The 24111-nt window shown below is 44.0% G+C and overlaps 1 protein-coding gene across 1 annotated transcript; it reads left to right on the top strand.

The window, feature by feature from the left end:
• Positions 1 to 52: 52 nt before the first annotated feature.
• RANGAP1 (Ran GTPase activating protein 1) lies at positions 53 to 22490 on the top strand. Its single transcript, XM_080363716.1, has 17 exons — positions 53 to 131; positions 787 to 817; positions 2420 to 2557; positions 3784 to 3911; positions 4823 to 4882; positions 5552 to 5731; positions 6985 to 7119; positions 8275 to 8433; positions 8620 to 8733; positions 10195 to 10294; positions 11029 to 11113; positions 11502 to 11643; positions 12138 to 12251; positions 12575 to 12677; positions 14523 to 14611; positions 16468 to 16589; positions 20853 to 22490. Exons 3-17 carry the CDS (start codon positions 2446 to 2448, stop codon positions 20920 to 20922), a joined length of 1713 nt encoding a protein of 570 aa, XP_080219842.1. The 5' UTR covers positions 53 to 131; positions 787 to 817; positions 2420 to 2445; the 3' UTR covers positions 20923 to 22490.
• The last annotated feature ends 1621 nt before the right edge of the window (positions 22491 to 24111 follow it).

Raw genomic sequence — 24111 nt, 5'->3', positions numbered from 1 at the left:
GCTTTCAAATCCTCCGCCTCCCCCGCCCGCCCCTCCCCCATCGTCTCCGGCGGCGGCGTGAGGGCTCGGGCCGGCGCCACTCGATCGCCTCCACCGGCACCCGGCGGCGCCGGATCCCCCGCGGCGGAGAGGTGAGGGGCGGCGGGTGTGCGTGAGGAGCGGCGATCCCGCAGATCCCGCCGCAGCCCCTGCCGCCGCCCCGGCCCCTCGCGCGGGCGGGCAAGGAGGGGACGCCTCGCGGCGCTCCCACGCACGCCTCTCTCGCGCTGAGGCGCGGGTGACCCCCTCGTGCGTGCGGGTCACGCGTGCGTGGCCGCGGGAGACCCCGCTCTCCGCGTGCGCCCGGGGCGGGAAGGGGCAACGGCGCCGGCTCCCGGGGCCCGTTACGTGGGACCGGGCCGGGGGGGCGGGTGACGGGGCCGCTGCGGAGGGCGGGTGGCGACGCTGACGGCGCTCGGCGGCTTCCTCGGGGGAAGAGCGGAACACCCAGCCGGTCCGCGGGGCGAGGTGCACTGGGAGGGACTGGCTGTCGCCCGGCGCTCCCGGGAGCCCGGCCCTCTGTGCCGGGAGGGCAGAGCAGGCTGCTCCTGAGGGGGGCCGGTGTGCTGGCTGCTGGTGTGGGCAGACTACTATGAATAAAGCATTCGCCTGAACGAACTTTTTGACCATCAGGAAGCGTACAGCTTCGTACAGTCTTTAAATAATGGGGAAACGTCTCTTCAGACATTTCCAGATCTTATGTTTATTTGCCAAGTGTACTAACTCTTCACATTTTTCTTTTTTAAGCTTTTCCTGCAGAAGAGCTGGCAGTTCTCAGGTAGGTTGACAACTGGGTGTGGCTGACATGTTAGGAATAAAACATGCTTCAGGATGTGATGATGAATTTGCGTGTTGAAATTAGGAAGCAGTCTGTCTGTAGGGTGAAGAAAGTGAAAGGTGATTTAAGGCAAAGAGAAGCAAAAGGAGGGAGCACACCTCCAGAGTATAGAAGGGTGTTATAGCAGAACAGAACTAATTTTTTTTAAACAGTAGGGTGATGAGGTATTTAAAAGTAAGGTTAATAATTGAACTAGGTGAACAGACTGACTTCTTTGGTCCCTCACTTTTGTTTCTGTCTGGTAAAGCCTTCGTGGGTTGGAGGTTGTCCTTTCTTCCTTCCTTCTTGGTGTTGGATTGGCAGAGGCTGGGAATGTCCATCAGTTTCATGCCTGTGTGGCTTGGTAGGAGTGGAGTAAGTTACATGAGCATCTTTCTACTGGCAGCACCTACTTGAGAGGACAGTCATCTGGGAAAAGTGATGTTGATCAACCTTAGAGATCCACCCCCCACACATCCCATCCAAAAGCAATACTAAAGTTAATGAAAGCAGAAGAGAAGCTGTACTCTGGGGAAGCTGGGGGCAAATACTTCACAGCTAGGTAGCAGGAAGAAAGGATGCATGAACAACTTTTGTTTAAAGGGTGTTTTAAAACCAGTGCTATTGAACTCGAAGATCTGCAAGAGTGTGGGGCCACTTCTGAGTCGGATAAGAATAGATGGGAACCAGTTTTCTGTTGTAGGAATGAACCTTCAGCCCTTCTGACACCAGAAGTCTGTTTTATAAGTAGGTTGCTTCTAAGCACTAGTTGTGTAGTCTTTTATCCCAGCGGAGGTGCTGGGATAAGAAACATGCTCCGTTTATCCTGCTGAATGAATAGAGGCCGGTCACTTCACACAGTGACTGACATTCATTAAATAATGGAATGCAGATGCTATTAGGCAAGGCTAGATTCAGTTTTGTGCCTCAAGACAAAATGTTCACTAACGCTTTGTCAGTGTAAGATCATCCTGTTTAATGTGTGTGATGAATCTGTGTGGGACATCCGAAAGTAAAGAGACTCTCACAAATCTGAGAGAGTTTTGTGTGCAACACACATAATGTTTTCAGCAACGCGGTGGTTCTAGAACTATGCTGACAATGGCACTAGTGGGGATATCACTGAAAAGGAAAAACAGTTGTGTTCATTCTAGCTTCCTTCATAGAACAGGGGAAATGTGCAGCATGTATAATTAAAGGATGGGGCTTGGGGAGAGAGAACTGTTACATTTTATCTATAAAAGTGTTGTGCAGAGAGTAGCATTTTAAGGTGGCCTTAATCCACGGTTTAGGTACTGGTTATTTATGAAGTGTAACAACTCCATCAAAACCCAAGTCTTGTCAGCATTGAAAGAATCAACACTGACTGGTGGGTTTTGGAATGTTAACCTGGCCAGGCTGTCATAAGTGAGCCATGGGGAAAATGCTAATGACACTGAAATCTCAATTAGACAATTTGAGATTTTAGGAACAAAAACACATTAGGATCAAATAAATATGATTATTCATACAGTTTGTATTATAGCTTGCTTTTTTATGTTGACAATTTATTTTAATCAACAGGGCTTAACACTTGGACAAGCAGAAAAATGGCATCAGAAGACATCACGAAGCTTGCAGAGTCACTTGCCAAAACCAAAGTGGGCGGAGGACAGTTGAGCTTCAAAGGCCAGAGCCTTAAGCTCAATACGGCTGAAGATGGTAAGAAAAAATACCCTTCTGTTTCGCAAGTGTCTCCTTGAAATTCTAAAGTCTTGTTAGTATACCTGCTGCTAATCCTGCATGGACAAGTTGTCATAATGTTAGCTATGATGTGAGGATCATTCAGCTACAGCTGCTTTTGACAAGAGACATTTCTTTCCCCTGTACCCTGCCTTGACCTGATGCCCTGGCAGTGCTACAGCTGGCAGAATTGGGGTTTGGCTCCCTGGTGTGTAATTCTTGTTTTCTTAGTGTTCTCTCCAAGTGCTTTTGACACTCTCTGTGCATTAGAAGTCAGCACTCCTTTTAGAAACAGTAAGCAAGTGGATAGCAGCTCTTGGAACAAGCAGGTGCTTCAAAGACTTGCACAGATGAATGGGCTGGTATGTTAGTCTGCTGCAATAGTCTAGTTTCTTCCCAAATTCTGACCAATTTGTTAGACTCTTGTTATTTTTTTCTGGAATATCTCTCTTGCTGGTGTATGTGTGTTTTCCAAATAAAAATGTCTTGTGGTGGCTGCTAATGTAAATATCTGGAGAACATGTATGTATTTAGAGCAACATTTGTGCCACACCAAGGAACAGCATGAGAGGTTGTTTGCTATAGTATGTAACTATTTTACTGATTCCAAAGCTGATACTTTTTTATATGTCATTTTAGTAGTGCAAAGCCACTGAACTATAATAAAAGGCTTTGGAGCTTGGGAATGATAACAAGTGCCCATTGACAGGAGAGAGTCTGCAGCCTGCTCCCATGTCTTGTGTAAGATTTCTCTAAACTGTTCCACCTGGCATGTTTCCTAAACAGGCACCTGCTTTTGCCAGTCAGTGGGAAATTCTTCCTGTTGATATGGCACAATTCCCATCAACTTTTAGCTTAGTCCTTGCACCTTTTGCACATACACTCTATCTCCTAAACCATGTGAGGAATGGCAAAGGATTCTCATTTAGGAAGTAAGGAAACCTACTTTTGCAAACAGGGGGATGGCTATTGGAAAATAGAACTAGAAATAAATTCTGAGAAGGCAGGGTAAGGAATGGAGAACGTTCTCTCTAGTGACCTGACACTTTAGCTCTGTTCTCACTGCTGTTTCAGGATTCTTTCAAATAAGGTAATTGAGCTGTTTTCGCTAAGGGTAGAGTTGAGCAAGTGTTGCTGCATCAGAGTGTTATTGTGGTACCCGAGATGACAGTTAAAAGGCCAACTAGACTATCTGCTTTTTGCAGCTGAAGAAGTGATCAAGCAAATTGAGGAATTTGATGGCCTGGAAGCATTGCGCCTGGAAGGCAACACAGTGGGTGTGGAGGCAGCAAAAGTCATTGCCAAAGCTTTGGAGAAGAAATCAGAGCTCAAGGTGAGATGCTCAAGTGGGTGGAGGTGAAGTGGAAAAAGTAATGTAGAAATACTGAAAGCCTACCTATGGTCCTCCTGCGGAAGTGTGCTTTGAGTTAGCTTGGTGGGAAAGAACAACCATATGAAAATGGCAGAACCTGGGGACTTTAGGATAATGGGAACACTTTCTGCATTCCTAACTTTTCCTGTTCAGGAGGCTTCCAGTCTTTAAGCTGGGAAGCTCTGCAAGGAAGAGCCTGTCTGCAGAGGCAGCATCTGTAAATGAAGAACTGTGGCAACAAAACTTAAGTTCTAATGGAAAATGGGTCATACCATCTCCAGAAGGAGAAGGATGAGATCTTCTGAAGAATGAAATGTCAGAGTATGCCTGGATAGGGAAGAAATCATGAAGGGAATGTGTACCAGGGTATTTTCCAATGTCCAGGCTGTTTCCCTACTACTGTTGTAGCCTAATGTTAGGAGGATGCTGTGCTGCTAGAGGCACTGTCTGTTGCAGGAGATGAGTATGAAATATAGATTCACGTTAATCACCTAAGTGTGACTTTTCAAGCAAGTTCAGGTTGTTGAGCTCCATACTTTAGTAAAATCTGCATTCCTAATGTACCTTTCAGTTTCATGCTGCTTTATCCTGTAATTTTCTCAGCAGAAATGAATTCCAGCTTGAATGCAAGCAAGGGTTCTTTTAGTGTTATTTACCCTGTGCATTTCAGTGGCTTTATGTCCTTGCAAGTGAAGTGATTGCAGCATTAGTTCTCCTAGCTCTTTAGTACAATCAAATGACAAGCCCAAGGGAAGGCAGACAGTATTAAGCTGTCCCCAGTGATGTAATGCAGCTTGTGTGTGTAAACTTCTGTACAACTTTGTTGTTCTAAATATTCTTAATGGTTTCTATCTGTATATTTCTTATTTTAGAGGTGTCATTGGAGTGACATGTTCACAGGGAGACTGAGGTCTGAGATCCCTCCTGCTTTGGTAAGTAAAAACTAGATCTGAGACTTCTGACTAATATAACTTGTTTTCTCACCTGTAATGCTTTTTGTGGGAGTATGTTTTTTAGCACAGACCTGATCTTTCTCTATGCCATTAATGCTTAAGTGTCTCAGAATATGTGAGTGATTCTTTTTCGCTCCTTCTGTATGAGGTAGAGAAAAGTTGATAAAAGGCCAAATGCAAGTCCATAGTAGTGAAGAAACTCATCACTGGGGAAAACATCCTCGTGATCTGATAGACAGAATGGGAACTAAGCTTTCTAAATAGGAGCATATGGCCATCTATTCCAGGACCTCCATTACAGAGGTCCCTGCCTCCTTGAGTCCTGTTGAGCAAGAACATGATAAATTCAACAGAATGAAAATAATATCTATTTTAGCAGTGTGGAAGGGGAAACTTGCTTTGAAAAATGTGTATTTGACCTAAAGAGATGGAATAACTTCTTGGTAGTGGCTTTGTGGTTATCTTTAGCTTAATTTGCACTTGTTCTCTGACTTTAGCTGTAAAGTTTTATTTTTCTGTGCAGCTTTTCTGAATGTCTTGAAAGTGGAAATTTTTTGCAGCATCACTGTCATACCCAGCCACTGCAGTGATGCTGTCACTAGAAGTCAATCCACTCCCTCCCACCCACTGCCATCTGTTTTCTTACAGATCTCTTTGGGTGATGCACTCATCACTGCTGGAGCCCAGCTGATGGAGCTGGACCTGAGTGACAATGCCTTTGGGCCAGACGGTGTGCGTGGCTTTGAGGCACTGCTGAAGAGCCCTGCATGCTACACCCTCCAGGAACTCAAGCTCAATAACTGTGGCATGGGCATTGGTGGTGGCAAGGTAAGGGTTGTCTACTTCTTGAGAATGATGTCAGAGCCAGGACGTGGCTTGAGACTGCCCTGCACATAATCACAGAGTGGCTGAGGTTGGAAGGGATCTTGGGTGGTCATATAGTACAACTCCTCTGCTCAAGGCAACCAGACCTGGTTGTTCACAGCTGTGTTTAGTCAGGTTTTGAATATCTCAAAGGATGGAGATTTCACAGGCTTTCTGGATAGTCTTTAACAACCTTCACAATAAAAAGGTTTTTTTGTGTTTTAGTGGAACTTTCTCTGCATTGGTTTATGTGCATTTGTGTCTGCCTCTGCCTTCTTGACACCACCTTCTTCCCCCTCTCCTGTTCTGGCAGTTCTTACACATGGGTAAGATTTCCCCTAGAGCCTTCTCTTCTCCAGCTCTCAGTACTTTCTCAGTACATAAAATTCTCCAATTCCTTAATCATCCTTTGCTGGACTCATCCCAGTATGTCCATGTAGGAGCCTGGAACTGGACACAGTACTCAGATGCATTTCACAGGTCTGAGAGAAGGGTCACTTCCCTTGACAATGCTTTTCCCAAGACAGCCTAGCAGACTTTCCTGCAAGTGCATATCGCTAGCTCATAGCCAGCTTCTCGACCTCCAGGATTCCCAGGTTCTTGTCTGCCAATCTATTTTGCCCCCAGCTGACCCTCAGCTTGCGCTGGTATATGGGCGTATTCCTCCCTGTGCACAGGACTTTGCATTTTCCTTTAAACGTAATGAGATTCTTGTTTGGCCCATTTCTCTAATCTCAAGATACCTTCACTCTACATGTTTTCATGGGTGAATTTCTGAAGTATGAAAAGCTCATCTGTTTCTCTAGGATAGGAAAACAGTTCTATCCTAAACATTAGATTCCATGTCAAGAGAGCTAGTAGTCTTGCATTTGAGAGAACAGTGTTGCCAAGCATAGCACTGGAGGGATGCCTGTTGGATGAAGGGAAAAAATGGGACTAACTTGTTATTACTAAGACCCTATATGTTTGTCTGTTAAAGAATCAAATGTTCTTAATGTTGTCAATGTGTTCTAGTGTTGCAAAATCGTGACTTCTTGCCTAAGGCTGTAACGTGCAAGTGCTATAGTTACAGACAGATTTATTGTATACCCTGCTATAGAAACAGGTACATTTCGGTGGTCACTGAAGTATTTATTGAGAGCTGGATATACAAACCACATCTGGATTCCTTGAGAATGAGATGCTGGGGTAGTATAAACTGCTTCTTTTATCTCTAGATATTGGCAGCTGCTCTGAAAGAGTGTCACAGGAAATCAAGTGCTCAGGGCAAGCCTCTTGCCTTGAAAATATTTGTGGCTGGCAGAAACCGTCTGGAGAATGATGGTGCCACTGCCCTGGCTGAAGCCTTTGGGGTAAGTACCAAACCAGAGCTTCTTGGCAGCAAATGGAGCAAGGCGTGCCTAAGTGCTAATGTTAAAGATAATGCACACAGAGCTTATCTGGGCTTGGAGGCAGTGGCTGGTTGTTGGTTTGCTGAAGTCTCAATGTTGTTTACTGCTGAAGCTGGAGGCTTCAACAAGTGCAATTAGAATTTATGACTGAATGTTTCTGTGACCTAAATTTACAAGCGCTTAACTAGTGGCTGTGTAAAGATTTACCTGAGGGAGTAATAGGCATCTCCTGAGTAATGTAATAATCCTCTGTGTGCATGGATGTTATCTGGCACTGGGGTAGGTGAACCAGCTTTGTTCAGTCATCTGGTAAAAGCAACCTAGTATTTTCACTAGGATCATCCTGTGAGGGCTCTAAATGCTGCCTAGCTTTCTCTAGCTCTCACTGGCCAACTTGCACATTTGTTGGAGGAAGAAAATTCATTGCGGTTGGGACCATCTAATGCCCTGTTCTTTCCTCCATTGCTGCTGAAAGTGACTTCTGAATTATAATAGATTTTTTTCAGGTATATTTACAATTATATTGCAAGTTATAGGTTGTTCTTTTTGTAAAGAGCTGTCTGAATGTGATTTTGACTAACCAGTAATCAGGGCAAAAATAAGACTTCTTAAATACTTGAGAGGCACACAAAAAAGCAATTCATGAGGAATCCAGACTGAATGGCGCTACCAAAATGGGATTAATTAGTATTTTGTGACATACTGCTTAGTCCATAAACAGTGCTCATACTCATTTTCTTACACATTTGCTCCTGCAGTCAGGGAGAAGTGTAGATCTTAATTAGAAAAATACCATATTCAGTGATGTTGCTTGATCTGTTTCATTGTTGTTGAACCACAGGTGAAGAGCTCTTGTTTTAAGGTATCTAGGGCAGGCACGATAGGAGGATGCTACTTGTGACTCTTAGAATCAGGGCCTTGTGTTAATCTGGCATTTTCCATGACCCTGCAGTTTCACTTAGATTTGCGACATAATTGCTCTTAAATAATTCTATGTAGAAGAACTAAAGGAGTTTTGAGTTGAATGAAAATGTTTGTTTTTTTTTTTTAAGAAAGCACTATATTCTTGAGTTGAAGAATGTCTCCTAACAGCTTTTTATCTGCATCCTTTCCCAGATCATTGGGACTCTAGAAGAGGTCCATATGCCACAGAACGGAATTAACCATCCTGGCATCACGGCACTGGCCCAAGCCTTTGCTATCAACCCACTGCTTAAGGTTATAAACTTGAATGACAACACCTTCACAGAGAAAGGAGCTGTGGCCATGGCAGAGGTGAGTTGTTCTAAGCAGTTGCTTTGGGTTTGCTTTCTGCCTTCCAGTCTCTTCAAATATAGTTAGCACTAGCACCTCTGGGTTAGAGCCACGTGCCACGCTGCAGTGGGAAAGATGACCTTCCAGGAGTGATAGGATGTTCATTTACTTTCATCTCTGTACTTTTAAATTTGTGCTGTCTTGCAGACTCTGAAGGCGCTTCGGCAGGTTGAAGTGATCAACTTTGGAGACTGCCTGGTGCGTTCAAAGGGCGCTGTTGCTATTGCTGATGCTGTTAAAGAAGGGCTTCATAAATTGAAGGTACAGTCTTCTTGCTGTTCAGCTTTAAATCTTGTGAAAATGCCTAGTTTCCCCTTTCCTGTTTCTCTGTCCATTCTCTTACTACTACTGATTATTTTAAAGTGGGTTTAACTTCATTGCAGAGTCTGTGCTCACAACTTGAAAGCAATAAGATGCATTGTACATCAGTGGCATCGCCACAGTGTATCAGTGATCCACGACTCTGCTTGATGTATTTGAAGCTGTTGGTTCAACTCAGCAAGTGCTAGTCAATAAATCTGATAATGAAAGTATCTGCTTTTAGAACCGCTCAGAGGGTCTTGAGCAGGGACTGAGACGTTCCTCTTTCTGAACAGCTTGTAATTTCTTCAGCATTTCAGAGTTCATACAGTTCATGCTTTTTCTTTGTTAGGGCATGTATCAAAGGTCCAAGTATTTTTAGTTTTTTGGCAATACCACAGCATCCTACATTAGTGTTTGCACAGGACTTGCATTTGACAACATTCTAGACAGGCTTAAGTCCAGTCAGTAATGTAAGTAAACTAGGATCTCTCAAAACACCTGCCATGGGTCACAGCTGCACCAAGACAGATGCTGAACATTAATTCCTAATCTTGCAATCTTACAAGAACAAAAATTAATCTGAGTGCTTTTATGTATGTATATGAACCTGGTACAGAAAAAAAGTACTTTGTGGTATGAGATCCCTTGCTCAGGCTTCTGCTGGTTCTTCTGAATCTCTCAGGAAAACTTAAGTAAGAATTCTAATGAGGGTATTGGGATGAACAGCCAGAAGTTAAATTCTTTTTTTCTAGAGCAGAAGTGGTTAAGGGAGGGTAACATGAAGCAATCCTAGCTGATTCTTTCTGTTCAAGGACTGCTTCCCTTTTGCTGTTAATATTAAACCTCTTCTCAGGAAAGGATTGATTGAGCACAGCATGGAATGGTGGGGGATGGTGTCTGGCTGTTGAGTAACTTACTCTTCCTAGTTTGTCCACACTGTTTCTCTGCTGGCTGTGTTTTTCAGAAGTGTTAATATCACTTATATTTTGTCTTTTGAAGGCCTTAACTTGCAACCTTAGGGTTCAAAAGCAAATGTGTGCCGTCTGTTTAATACAGTAGCTACCCTTCTTCTGTAACACTGGTGTGTGAATTCTGGAATGCTCTTGTGGCCCTTGAATAAGTGAAGTCAGCTGGTTGATAAGGATTAAAATGTCTGCTGCCTTTTAGGTGAACAGTCAGAATGGTCTGGTCTCTGTGGCTATTTTAGCAAAGTGGTTACCTTCAGTAGTGCTGCTCTTAACAATATGTTTCAAAATGCCCCTTTTAGGTATATGAGGTAGGAATGTGTGTCAATGTTTTTTTTCTGCTAAGAGTCTGTTCAGATGAGAGTCTTTCCAGAACACTTGTGAGCACGTAAAGCTTATGGGGGTGATAGATGTTAATAGGAATTCTGCAAACAAATGTTCTTCTGCTTCTTAGGAACTGAATTTGTCTTTCTGTGAGATCAAACGAGATGCTGCTCTGACAATTGCTGAAGCTATTGAAGATAAGGCAGAGTTGGAGAAGTTGGATCTCAATGGTATGTAAGTTTGCTAGATCAAAGTATGTCTAGTCTGATCCCAACAAGAAATCCGCAGGAAGAATGTTGACAGTATTGCATATTCTAGTCTTGCAATTGTCAGTGTTTAAAAAAATGGTACTATGAGAGAAGCTGAACTTGGATAACCTCGGGACAGGAAGCAGATAGATCTGAAAGTTTTCTGAAGCCATGAACTCAGTTAATTGTTAAAGTTAAGCAGTTTCAGTATATCTTGTAAGATGGAAAGATTAAACTGATACCCATACCTGTTTTCAGTAAAACTTTTAAAATTGTTCATTGTGATCTCAGATATTTCATACTTGCAAACAAAAACCTCTGTGTGCATCTCTGCAGAAGAGTGGGAGAACTTTGACCAGTGTTGGCTTTTTCTGTTCATATCCTAGGTCACTGCATTTCAGTGGTACTGTGCTGTGTGTCTTTGTTTTAGAATTGCTGAGAACAAGAGCTGTTTATAGAAGTAGAAGAAAGGTCTCTTGAAGACACTCTGAAAAATTAGGGGGTTTTGTCTCCAGCCATTGTGTAATACCACTGAAATTTGTTTAGCAACTGTTTAATTCTGATAACAAGTCTGCATTGTTGCCTCTGAGGTGTTGTCTATAAATGACTGATAACTGTTCAATTTCAGAAGAGATATACAAGAATCTATAGCAAAATCCTCAAGAACAAACTCGTGTGCTTCCGTTAAGTCTGTTCTCTTTCCCCCATCAACTTAGGTAACTGTCTGGGAGAAGAGGGATGTGAGCAACTCCAGGAGATCCTTGAAGGCTTCAATATGGCAGCTGTGCTGGGATCTTTGAGGTAGGCAGGGTACTAGAGTTCAAATCAGAAATCTTCTGGCAATTTTCATGAAGACTTGCATTTGCCTGTTTTAAAATAAGAACTGTAATGTCACAGATGGGTGTTGGTCTGAGTGTGGGGCACCATTATGGGATTCAATAAGCAGGATGAGCCATGTGTCTTGCTTTTATGGATGGATTTATTAGTGTTAGTCATTTATTGTGTTCCTCACTCTTTGCTTGCCATTGTCAACTGGGTGACTGAAGCCTGAGTGTCCTCTTAACCTGTTGTAGCTGGAGATGTACTTCTTGCAGTATGACTTGAAGGGAGACTGCTTTTTTGTTCTTGAAAAAATGTTTGAATTCAAATGTACGGGAGTTGTGTAATTAATGTAACTCTCAAACCTTAGTGATGATGAAGGGGAGGAGGAGGATGATGATGAAGAAGAGGAGGATGAAGATGAAGAGGAGGATGAGGACCAGCAACAACTGAAGGAGAGAGAACAGGGAGAAGAGGAGTCACTGACTCCTAAGAAGATAATTGAATCTCAGGTGAGCTTGGTTCCAGTGCATTCCTGTTTCTTCAACTCGAGGAGAGTGAAGGAGGAAATGAGATCTGGAGTGAGTCTGAACTTGGAGCGCTGGCAGGAGTTCACATTCCTGGGTGGGCTGGCACTGTAGTAACAGTCAGGGACAAAACATGCAGGAAACAAAGAAAATTGATGACTTGGAAACATGTATTGTTGAAATGTGCATGTGAACGCATACATGGAGGGAGAGGCTGAGGGGCGATTTTAACAAACACAGGCAGAAGAAGTCTTCCCATCTCCAGAAAATGATGGGAACCTTGTATATGCAGCGTCATGCAGTTGTGCTAGCATGTTCTGGCTATTTCAACTCTGAGCTCATTCCAGCCTCAATAGCTTGCAAATAGAACAAATCCTGACTCGGTGCACCTCTGTCCTGACCTGTCCTATGTACATTTGCTGCTGAACCAATTTATTTACTTCCAAGAGTAAACTTGTGATGGATTTTGCCTGTTTCAGGATTCAACTCCAGTGCCATCTCCTCCAGTGGATGTTGCCACGTTCCTTGCTTTCCCATCCCCGGAGAAGCTGCTGCGGCTAGGACCAAAGTGCTCTGTGCTGATAGCTCAGCAGGTAGGTGAGCCAGTGCTATTCTCTGCTTGATTCTCTCTCAGAATCGTTTAATCCCCAGAGGTGATAACTTGCTCTCTTGAGACCTAGACTTGCATCTTCTCATCAGTGATCCTGAGGAACCTTGTGGAAGCAGAAGATTCAGTTAATGCTTAATACTGCCACTGGAACTTAGAGTGTTGCTTGTGCCTTGTGATATAAGACAGAACCGATGTCAGTCAGCAGGAGGCTGTAATTCTTGTCACTGCCCTAGCAGAGACCAATCTTCTGAAGCTGATGCACAGTGAACTTAAAGGCCCTTGTTTTTTTTTTCCTTTCTCTTTCAGACAGATACATCTGATGTAGAGAAAGTAGTTACAGCTCTCCTAAGGATATCCTCGGTCTTCAAAGATGAAGCTCCAGTGAAAACAGCAGTGCAGGAAACAACAGGTGACTGGGCCTTTTTTCACTTCATGGTGTGACCTGTTTCAGTGTTAGGGACCCCACTGTGATGCAGGGAAGGCCCGTGTGGGCCAGGCCACTGAACTGTTTCATCCCTGGCAGCAGGAAAACCTAGATAACAAAGTACCAAGCTGTGCTGTTGAGCAGAGTGAAAGTAGAGATTAATTCTGAACTGAGCATATCTTGTGCTTCCAAAGCTTGATAATGAACGTCTCTTGTAGTTGCAGTCTTGGTGGACCTGTGCTGCCCTTACCTGCATCTCCTTCATGCTGGGCTGTCAGTAGCCAGTAGTTCTGTGCTCCAAGATCAGTTATTTCTTCAAGGTTGTTTATTTAAAAAGTATTTTGCAGGAAGTTGCCTCTCCAGTGTAGTATTAAGAGAGTATAAAAAGAGACCTCTTAATGTTCCTTCCTATCAACCTATCAACATCTTTAATTTCTTCAGGAAGCAGAGATTTGCAACACGGGACAAGACATGGAGGCTAATGTACAGTCAAGGGACTGTTCTCACTGTATCTTGTGGAGCAGTGATTTGTATTATGTCTGATTTTTGTGTGGACTAATAGTATCCCTTCGTGTTCTCACTCAGAAACAGGAATTCCCAAGCACTCTTAGACATCTGACCACTGACTTTGATCTTTTTCAAATCCTTCAGCCGTACAGTTCTTCCATATATGAGCAATATTGTGCGAAAGAACAGGATCGATTATTTTTAAGACTACTTAGAGTGATTTACTGCAAACAAATGTGCGTTTCCCTAGCTTAGAATTTCTTAGTTTGCGATACATAGACATGGTGAAATTGTGTTAGCTGTTGTCTGTAAAACAGGAAGGTAATAGTTCTCTCCAGTTTGTTATGGGTCCAATCAGCCAAAAATAGTCAGTTGACATCTCATTGAGCTGGTGCTGGCCTTTGCTCGTGCCTATTACAAGTTATCTCAATGAAAAATGGAGCACAGGATTCCTGCAACAATTCCTGTTGTCTGAAGTGTGCTTGCATATGTATTTATCTCAAAAACTGTTCCTTACTACTCCTGCCTCTTAGGGCAAGGTAGAACATGGCAATTACTTTCACTCCTGATGATGAGGTCCCTTGTTAATGTCTGACACTGTTCTACAGCCACTCTAGTGGCTGTTCCAGGAAACCAGAACAGTCAGAGGTCAAAACTGGTGCCTTGCTGACCTTGTAGACATGAGAGGCTAAAGCACTTATCTGTCTATACCTTGCAGTGGAATACTGGCCCTATGGAAGCCCAGAAAACAGTTGAACAAGTTTTCTCATTGTGTTCTTATTCTTTTTGTTTCAAATGAAAGGTGAGTTCTTGCTGGCCTTTAAAATTTCAAGGCTCTAACTCTTGCTGATCTAATTCATCTGATCATATATGTATATATATATATATATATGCATGTATGCACACAGCATGTATTGAGTAGGGCATTTTGTAGTGCACAATACTGAGTGAAATTGCATCTGAAGCTCGGCAGTGTAGGAATTTGGAAGGGGTTTTGTTCTGTTGTTGTGGGGTTTGTTTTTTTGTTGTGTTGGGATTTTTTTGTGGGTTTTGTTGAGGTTTTCTTGTTGTTTGGTTTGGTTTGTGTTTTTTTTTTTTTTTCCCCTTTGTATCAGGCCTTGTACTTAAGGACTGGGTTTTATCTTTCGCAGTGTTTCAGAGATTATACTTGGTCCCTGCAGAGACAACTGCAATCTTAGCACCTCCCCAAACTCCTTTAACAGCCAATAATCCCTGGGGTCCTGTATGGTCAATCTTGATCTTAAAATCTGTAACAGAGTCCCTTTCTTTATTGCTTAATATGATGCATTTATTTCTTTTTAGATGCCTTGATGAGAAAAGCCTTCACTTCTGCCACATTTAATTCAGATGCATTTGTCACAAGCCTCTTGATCCACATGGGACTACTTAAGGTGAGGAAGCAGGAAAGAGTTAAGTTATGGTCTGTTTAGGCTGTTGAAGACCAGACTGGCTGGGTTTTGGGTAATTATGTTGCCATGGAAGCAGCTGGGTGCCTGTGCATGCCTGATGCCCAGGGACAATGGAAGTCTGCAGGTCCAGCAGAAATTGTAAATTGCAAGGTTGCACTAGGATGGTGGAGGTGTCAGCTCTTTGTACCTCTTCTGCTTAATGTGCACTGTATTCTCAGTCATGCCCTAAAGGTGGGGAGGGTCAGGGAAGGAAATAGTGCTGCTACTGCACTATGGTGTCTATAAAAAGCTGTGTCCAGGAGTCTAACCTACAATATTATTAGTTAATGTGGTCCTTTAGGGCAACTCTTAGCAGCATGGCTCGAAAACATATCCAACTACTCATGCCAGATCAGTAGTATTCAACTTCATACTTTGGAGTATCTTCACCAAATGCTAGTGTTAAATATGTAGTTACAGGGCGTGAACTTCCTTGCAAGAAAAGATGGAGGTTGAGTAGGAAACCTGTGACTTGCTTTAGAATACCTGTAGCTTTACTTTCAGTGACATGACTGGAGAGAGGTTCTTTCTGCAAATTCAAGAAGCACCTTTGCCTACTTGTGCTACAAGGGTTAATGTTTCCCAGTGCCTCAAGACCTAGAAGCTGAGAATGGAAACTTGGACCAAGACAATTCTAAACCACAGAATAGCCATAATCTATGTTATAGCAGCCTGCTCTTAATTATTTTTATGGATTTCCTTCTGGTGATACCCAGCTTGGGGTACAGACAGCTGTTGACATGCTTGGATACAATCTCGATTAAGTCTTTCCCTGTGTTCATTGGACTAATGCTGAGCTTCCTACTTCTCAGACAGGTCAAGAGAACCAGAGGTGGCTCATTCTGCAGAATGCCTGTTTCAGGGATTTCTACCTACCTCTCACCTGTACAGAAAATAGCAAATATGCATGAGTGGCAAAGCACAGACTTGTGCTCCAGTAGAACTGTTTCAGGGCAGGAAGTGGCATTGGCAATAATGCCCCTGAGAATCAGCCAGCTGATTGTCATCTGTGATCTAGAGGACTGTTGATGAATCAGGCATATGTAGAGAGGGAGCAGCTTTCATCATTTTCTCCTGTAGCTGGAAGCACATGAGCAACAGGTATTCTTAGCACTATGAAATCCAAGGTCATACACTTTGGAACACAGGTCTAGATCCTGTCTACAAAATGAAGGGCTTTAGTTGAAGTGGCAGTGGAGAAGTGAATAAAAACAATATAAGAGTTGGAACATGTAGGTTAGCATCATGGTAGGAGCAAGAATAACTTACGCATCATGTAAACAGGGAGATGACTTAGCTTTATCTTGTACATAATGATGAGACCAGTTCTGGGAATACTGGATGAAGTTCCGCAGTAAGCCTGCTGAAGAACTGGAGATGGTATAAAAATGAGTTACAGAATAATACAGGAAAAAAAAATATGTAATTAAGGCAACTGAATTCTTTATCAATTGAATTCTAGTGGAATTTCTTAGGAAAACACTTTGACACAAGGCCTATGAGAAGATTTGGCTGTTTCACTTGCAAGTTCATTACTTCCCTTTCCCTATTAGTACTGCTGACAATTGATAAGTACTAGAATGTCCTTGATGCTACTTCATTAGAGATCCTGGTGCTGGGAGTGTATGGAATTGGCTGCCTTTGTCTTGGGGAACACTGCACTTAATCTAGTGAGGAGCTTTCTCTCTTACAGTGTTTGGGAGCACTTCATTCAAGAGAATTCATTGCCTCTGTGAACTGTAGAGGATTAGATAAAATTGTGATTGATGTCTGACTTCATCTTCTTGTCCTTTTCTCAGAGTGAAGAGAAAATCAAAGCTGTCCCAAGCCTCTATGGTATTCTTATGACCTTGAACCATATGGTCCAGCAGGATTATTTCCCGAAATCCCTGGCTCCAGTTCTCTCAGCTTTTGTCACAAAGTGAGTATTGTACTTGCCGTGCAGTCTTTTGCACAGGAACTGGTGAAGCTGTTTGAGGGTTAATAGCTACATGCAAGCTGTTCTGTTAAAGCCCAGTAAATATCTCTTCTGAAATTAAGGATTAATAGTTTAATGGGCCTCTACTCTTATCTTGCTTACTCCAGTATGCAAGGTTTAAAATAAAATGTTGATCCTGAAGAATAAATGGTGGAAAGCTGGCTTTGCAACTAACTGACTCTGAAGCAGAGATTCTTAATGCCAGTCACAGAAGAGGTGTTTTGAACTTAGTTCACTCAAGCACTGACATGTTTTCTTATGAGTACACTGGATCTAACTGCACCCTTCAAATTATCTGAGTATGAGGGTCAGCAGAGCTTTACCTGGGTTGTTAATGCTGTGTAACACTGAACACCAGCAGACCAGAAACAGTGCAAAGCACAGAGACTGAATCTCTTCTCAATGAAACTGTTCCTACTGTGACAGCAAGAAGGCCAGTGACATTTTTTGAAAACTAAATTTGGAGCATAAGTGGTGAAGAAGCTGCTGCTACTGCCTGTTTCCATTTAATGTTGTTACTTCTAATATAGGTATAGAGTCAACCCTGTTCCCACCACCTTTAGTTTCTCTACTGTCTCAAAGCATAGTGAATTCCTGTATAACCTCATCTAGGTGTTTCTGTTCCTGCAGGGGGATTGGTCTAGATGATCTTTTGAGGTCCCTTCCAATCTCTAACATTCTGTGATTCTGTGAATGCAATAGTTGTGGAAGCTGTATCTCTTCTGGATTAAATCAGCACTGATGAGACTTAGAAAAAACATTTCAAATAGACCTTCCCTTGAGAGAAGGAGGATTAAATACTACTCTTCCACAGTCAAGACGAAAAACAGTACAAAACTGTCACTTTAGGCAAAACCAGCAGAGGTCTGAAATCCATTTGGAGCTCAGTGGCTGTTTCACTCAGCATGGACCACATGCCCTGTAGGGTTCGAGCAGCTTTTTAACGGGGTCCAGAATGAGGCTTAAGCCTTCCTGATTTTCATGGTGTGAGGGACATGCAGACGCTCAGGATCTCTTGCTGATGAAAGGCAGAGACATCAGATACTTGTGGCTGGTACAAAACACGGGTAATGGTGATGCAGTCAACTATTGGTGGTCAGTCTTTTCTTAGCTCTGCTGGGATTGGAAGCAGACCAGTTGTGACAGGTGAGAAGAATTTTTCAAAGCGTTGGCATGGCTGAAGCTGTCAAAGCTGATGCACAGTGGTGGTGTGTGTCAAGCAAGCAGCCACGCTAAGGTCAGTTTTGGAAAATTAAACTATATGGATACCTTGTTTACAAGTGTGTAAATGCTAACCCAGAGGACCTTGTGGTGGAGAACTGTTTGTCTGCTGTGTCTTGTCTTTGGCTTGATCAGGCTTAGAATTAGGCAGTTACAAGTCAGTGACCATATGCTGTACCAACAGAACAGCAAGAAGTATCAGGACTTGCCATGTGAAGTTGTGCAGACAGATCACTGGATTTCTGCTCTGTACCACACTGCTTGTCATCTTGATTGTTGATCAGGTAGATATGTACAGCATAAGGAGCTGCTACCAGCCCTAAATTAAAAGGGTGGAGGAAATGATGGCTTACTTCTTCATCAGGCACTAATTATGCAGAGAGTCAGCTTGATCAAAACAAGTACCACTTAGTGTCTATAAGCCCCAGCCCTCCAAACAGAGGATTTAAATCACTCAAAGCTGGGAATGTGGAAAAGGAGACTTCGGTTCAATGCATTTGACCCTTCTAATTGCTTATGTCAGATTCCAGTACCTGGAGTAGCCTCATAACGCAATGTGACATGTCTTTCTAAACAAACTAGCTCACAAAAGACACTTGTCCCCCTCTCCCTGTGTGTGTGTATGTAGGCCTCGGCCGGGTTCCAGGCCTGCAAAACACCAACAGAAGTTTTTCATCTGTAGATGATGCTGTATGTGGCAAAATGAGAGTTAAATTATGGTCTTAATGCATTCATCAACAAAAAAAAAATCCATTGAATCCGTAGCCAGCATTTCACTACAAGTAGAAGAGGATAAGAAGGGGCAGGTCTCTTTTTGAAAGGGAGAGGTCGTTCAGAGGAGAGTGAGAGCCAAGAATCCCACAGTGGAAGGCAGATCTCCCTGCCTTTGCTATGTAAGGCTGCTAATGCCAAGCCTGCAGTATCCCTGGTGCCATGACATTCTTGGAGCTGAAGCTTCTTTCTCTGTTGCAAGATGTTATCATAGGGAAACTTATGTCCTGTGCAGTATGATGTAGTTAACACTATACACAAGCAATATACATTTGTGTTTTCTAAATATATGTATTTCTTAAATTTCTTAAATTACTTTCCTGAAGGGAACAAGGAGAACAGCTGTTAAACCCTTTACAGTTGCCTGAAGAGAATAAGAGCAGTTCAAGAATCACAGAATTATACAATGGTTGGGGTTGGAAGGGACCTTAAATATAATTTAGTTCCAACCCCCGTGCTGTGAGCAGGGACATCTTGCACTAGACCAGGTTGATCAAAACCCCATCCCATCTGGCCTTGAACGCTTCCAGGGATGGGGCATCCACAACTTCTCTGGGCAGCCTCACCACCCTCATACTGAAGAATTTCTTCCTTATAACTCATCTAAATCTCCCCTCTTTCAGTTTAAAGCCATTACCCCTTGTCTTATCACCACATGCCTTTGTGAAAAGTCGCCCTCGAGCTTTCTTGTAGGTCCCCTTTAGGTACTGGAAGGCTGCTACAAGGTGTCCCTAGAGCCTTTTCTTCCAGGGGCTAAACAAGCTCAGCTCTCTTAGCCCGTCCTCATAGGAGAGCTGTTCCAGCCCTCTGATCATCTTCGTGCCCTCCTCTGGATTTGCACCAACAAGTCCATGTCTGTATGCTGGGAGTCCCAGAGGTGAACGCAGTACTCAAGAACCACGAAGTCCAGTTAAAGCAGCTTCATGGTTAACCTACAGCCCTTGTCTTTCCTTGCAATTCAGTCAGAACAAAATCACCTCCTAACCTTAAATCAAACCTTTACCTGGTTAACCTAGTAATCTGCAGAGCTCATTTGGACTCCACTCTGTGAAACCCAGAAGTCCTTAATTTGCAGCAAACTGGTATGCACTTTTGTGATATTTTTAGACTTTTCCTTTAGGAATGCAGTTAGCTCCTTTGGACTTTCAGAGCTGTAAAGTTCTTGTAGCCGCCTAGGATAGAGCTCTGCTGTCTTCTGCTGCAAGGAGCTTACTTCTGGAGTAGTCATTCTCCTCATTTCTTTTGTGACAATTTGTGATGTTGTAGGCCGTGTCATTAATTCAAAAATAATAATAAGATTATGGATATGGACTGCAAGCAGCATCCATCTTACTCTGCAAATGTCAGTCCTTATTTTCTCTTTTTTGGACACAAGAGGGTGCTGTAAATCCACATGTGCTTTTCCATAATTCTTTAGGTGGAAACACTGAAAGTATGTGGATGTGTGCCTGTGTGCTTGTGATTTGCTGAGGGTAGTGGTGGGGTTTTTTTGTAAGGGTTGGTTGGTTGTTTTCTTTCTACTCTTTGCTGTTGGCTTGGATCACATCACTGGCCTCTTTCAACAGCCTGTAGCACAGAGTGGCGGGCAGTTTTAACTCCACAGCAAGTAAAGAGGCTTTTAGTGTTAGAGAAAGCTTGGTGTTAGGTGTGAAGGCTGAGGGAGCTTGGCTGTGATCCACATCAGCAGTTCAGGCTCTCTGCTTCCAAAAATGGGGAGCTGCCTAGACAGAATCAGCCTGCTCACTGCAAACAGGGCTGGGTCTTCCAAAAATGATGACTGAAGTACCTCACCCAGCCGATTTGAAGATAAACTGCAAGTTGGAATTGTGTCCTGTCCATTCAATGTGGTGCCAAGAATGGCTTTTGGGGGAATAACAGGGGTTGACTTTTCTTCAGGACGTGCTTCTGTTAAACCATAGCAGACATGGTACCAAACCACCTCTGCAGCTATTGCCCATGTGCTGTAAATCCAGAGATAAACTTCTTGCTCCTACCTAAGTATTCTAATCTTTATTTCAGCTCACCCTTTTTTCCCAAATTGAGTAGACATCACTGCTATTAATTATTAAAGGTTATTTTGCTGTGGTGGGATGGGAGAGAGGTAAAGTTATAATAATTATTTTTATTCTCAGAACAGTGGAAAACATTGGATTAACATTATTTGCAGTTCTTAAATTTAGTGTCTTAATTCTATCATCTCTTCTCTTTCCACAGACCAAACCGTGCTCTTGACTCCTGTTCATTTGCTCGCCACATGCTCTTACAAACCCTCCACCAGCTGTAAGAGACAAGAGATGCGCTGCTGTGCCCTTCCCTCCTCATAGGACTGTCGTCAGCAGAGAACTCAGAGCTGCGTGGTGGGAGAGGATCCCAGAACCCATACAGACATGTTGTCCTTTTTTTTTTTGTATGTGTGTTTCCCTATAGGATATCTGTCCTTCCTTCTGCTTTCATAAACCTGGACAAATCCTGCTGACTTTTTTTTCCCTGTTCCTCATGGAATGACTCCCTGGTCTGCAGGGCAGGTGCTTACGCTAGAATGAGTCAGCGCTGCTCTGAGCTCTGCATGAATTAAAAAGAAGAGTCCTCCACTTCAGTCGCATTGGCAAGGGTGTGCCAAGACTAATACAAGGCCTGAAAGCTCTCTCGTCAGGATCAAACCTGTTGTGCATTTTATTTTGTTTTATTGGACTGTGACTCCTGCCTGGTACCGTTCAGCATTGTGCAAGGGGAGGCTTTGCTGCTGCCACTGCTTCTCCAGGCCAGCACAGTGCTTCACCCCCTTGTGCTGTTGTCAGGTCAGAGGGACAAGGCGTGTTCCTCTTTCTTTTTTCTTTCAAGCCCATGTGTCAAAGGCAGTGTGTGGCTGCTTCCTATTTAAATATACTACTCCCCTGCTGCTGTGGCTTGGAATATTCGTGTAGTGTTGCTGACCCTGGTGGCTATTGCTTAAGGGAGCAAGCATATCTTTACTGTACATTTTTTTTTGCCATCACCTGTGTTCCCTCTTCCTGCCCTTTCCCTGTCCCTCTTCCTAATTAAATAGGCTTGGTTTGGAAATTAATACAATCCATGAAATCCCTGTGGAATATATGTTCCCTTTCTTCTCCCTTTGACAAAACATTGGGACTTTGTGCACTGTTCACATGTTTCAAAGCTCACCACATGTAAGAGCATGAAGAATTAGGGCTCTGCTGATCATTCTTGGGTAGGGCTGTGCTTTTTTTCTGGTGCTGAAGGATTAACAGCAGATGCCTCTAAATTTCTGTATGGAGGATTGTCCATGTTCCTACGCATTTGTGGCACCTACCTCTACCACTCCTGGCTGCTGTCCTACTCCCTCATCTTTTAAGCCTCTGAGAATCAACACATCTCTTTAGGTAGCAAGTAGTTCCTTCCCTCTCTTTTCAACGGGAGGAGACTGTTCATCCTCCTTTACCCCACTTTACAATTGACATGTGCTACAAATAGGGCCAGTGCTTGGAAGAAGTCAAAGAAATGAAGTGAGCTGTCCTCTCATCATGAGAGGCAACATGTACTGCCGCTGGCAGCAGGGTGCATGTGCTTGGCCAAAATGCAGGAGAAGGTGGTGGTAACTCACAATGTGGGCAGAAAAAAGGGGCTTGGGGTACTGGATTGAAATAAAGTGTGCAGTATGTGCGAGACCTACTTGCACGCACTCTCTGTTTAAATTTCTCCAGGTTCTTGGCACGTTCAAGGCAACCACTGGTGAAACTGAGAAGTTTTGTGTGGCTCTTGTTGCTCTGGCAGGGGAGGTGCTGGCCCTCATGTAACAGCCATGTCCCCTCATTTAGAAAAGGTTGCCCTAAGACAAGTGCATTTTCTCTCAGATTCTGTGACTAAAGCTGGAATTCCTGTGTGCCCAAACTGGTAAAAAGCAACTGAAGGTCCCTGTGCCTATAGAAGGAGCTTCGATCACTGCAGACCATGCCCTGCCTCCTTCACACCATCCTGTTCCTTCACCTTTCTGTTGCAAAACTTAACAGATTTGTTTTTGCCACAAGCTTGAGGACAAAGTTGAGACATAAAAGAACCTGTGTCTTCTGTAAGCCTTGAACCAGCATAGCTTTCCTTGGAGCTCCCTGGCCTCTTGCTGCTCTTCACACCCCTCTGCCCTAGAGAAGAGTCATAGAAAAAAGGAAGATGAGGGAGAAGAGAGATGCAGAGACCAAGCCAAGGGTTACCCTCTGCAGGAGGCCATCTGCAACAGATCTGGTGGAGCGTGTCATGTGTGCGAGGCTGGCTGGTGGAGCCCGTGGAGGTCAGAGGGATGATGCCTGCACAAGACCTGTGTGCCGGGTCATGGTTAGATCCCATGGGGGAAGCTCTGAGTAGCCAAGCCATAGTAGCAGAACAAGTGTGAGATGCTGATCCCTGCAGCAGTGGAGTCTGCAAGGCTTGTCCTGCAGGATTGTCTTGCTATTCAGTGTCAAGATTAGATATCTGTAGGAAAAAGGGTTATGTGAGGGTCTCTGGAGAAGACAGATTTGCTTCTAGGTAGGACACAGACTCAGAAGTCTCTTAAAAGTGGCTTATGCCTCAGGATAAGGGGGTTAAAAAAAAAAAAAGAGGGTGGGAATTGCTAACCATGATTTCCAGTAGAAGTTGCTTCCAGAGGCAGCAACTGTGCCCTGGAGGAACGTGGGGTCATTCCAGTGCTGCTTCAGCCTCTCTTGTGCAACCATCTTGCCCCAAAAGCACCACCGTTGTCAGAAGTATTTTTAATTTGACTTTCACTAGTCCAGGGAGGCAGTGGTGGTGCAGAACTCGGTCTGCGTGGAGCAGCGTTGGGTGCAGCTCTGAGCAGTGAAACCCTGAGTGGCAGTGACAGGATTGTGCCCCTTGCAGGCAAAGGAGAAACATTTTCTTTAATGGAAAGTGAAAATCCCTGGCCTGGCGGATGTGGGTTAGATGCCACCATGTGGAAGTTCAGGTGTGATTCCTTCATGTCCCATCAGAGAGCAAAGGCTGGCTGCCTCCCTGCAGCCCCAGTAGAAGCTAAAGCTGGAGAGATTGTTGCTGGGCAAATGACCAAACTCAAAGCCTGGGAGGAGGCTGGGGCAATGGCACATGAGGCCCTGGGTACCTGGTACCGCATTTTACCCGTCCCCATAGTCCTTTAGTAGAGCCCAAGCCCCTTCCAGGGAGGTGTTGGTGCCCACAGGGTTGGCTGAACGGGTGGGGGCTCCTGGCTGGGGAGGTGGTGGTGAGCCCGAGCAGGGGGGAGCAGGGCAAGTAGGACAATGGTGTGGTGATGGTGGCTGCGGTGGCTGGTTTCACATCAGCTGGTGTGTGGGGTTGCAGCTCAAGGGTGGCCAGGATGGAGCAGAGGAGGTTGTGGTTCCAGTGGAGGTGGTCGAGGTTCCCCTGGGCCCTGAAAGCTCCCAGCTGGAGCTGTTCCACCTTGCTGCCCTTTAGTTGGAGGGCAGTGCTCTGGCCCCCAGCACGGGTA

This window comes from Nesoenas mayeri (assembly GCF_963082525.1).
Source record: "Nesoenas mayeri genome assembly, chromosome: 1".
In the NCBI taxonomy this organism is placed as follows: domain Eukaryota; kingdom Metazoa; phylum Chordata; class Aves; order Columbiformes; family Columbidae; genus Nesoenas; species Nesoenas mayeri.
Note: the sequence above shows the minus strand (reverse complement) of the source record. Positions and strands in the feature narration are given on the sequence as shown.

Coding starts and splice junctions, on each gene's coding strand:
- RANGAP1 (XM_080363716.1), top strand. CDS start 2,446: ATGGCATCAGAAGACATCACGAAGCTTGCAGAGTCACTTGCCAAAACC. Junction 2,558..3,783: donor GCTCAATACGGCTGAAGATG/GTAAGAAAAAAT, acceptor TGCTTTTTGCAG/CTGAAGAAGTGATCAAGCAA. Junction 4,883..5,551: donor CTGAGATCCCTCCTGCTTTG/GTAAGTAAAAAC, acceptor GTTTTCTTACAG/ATCTCTTTGGGTGATGCACT.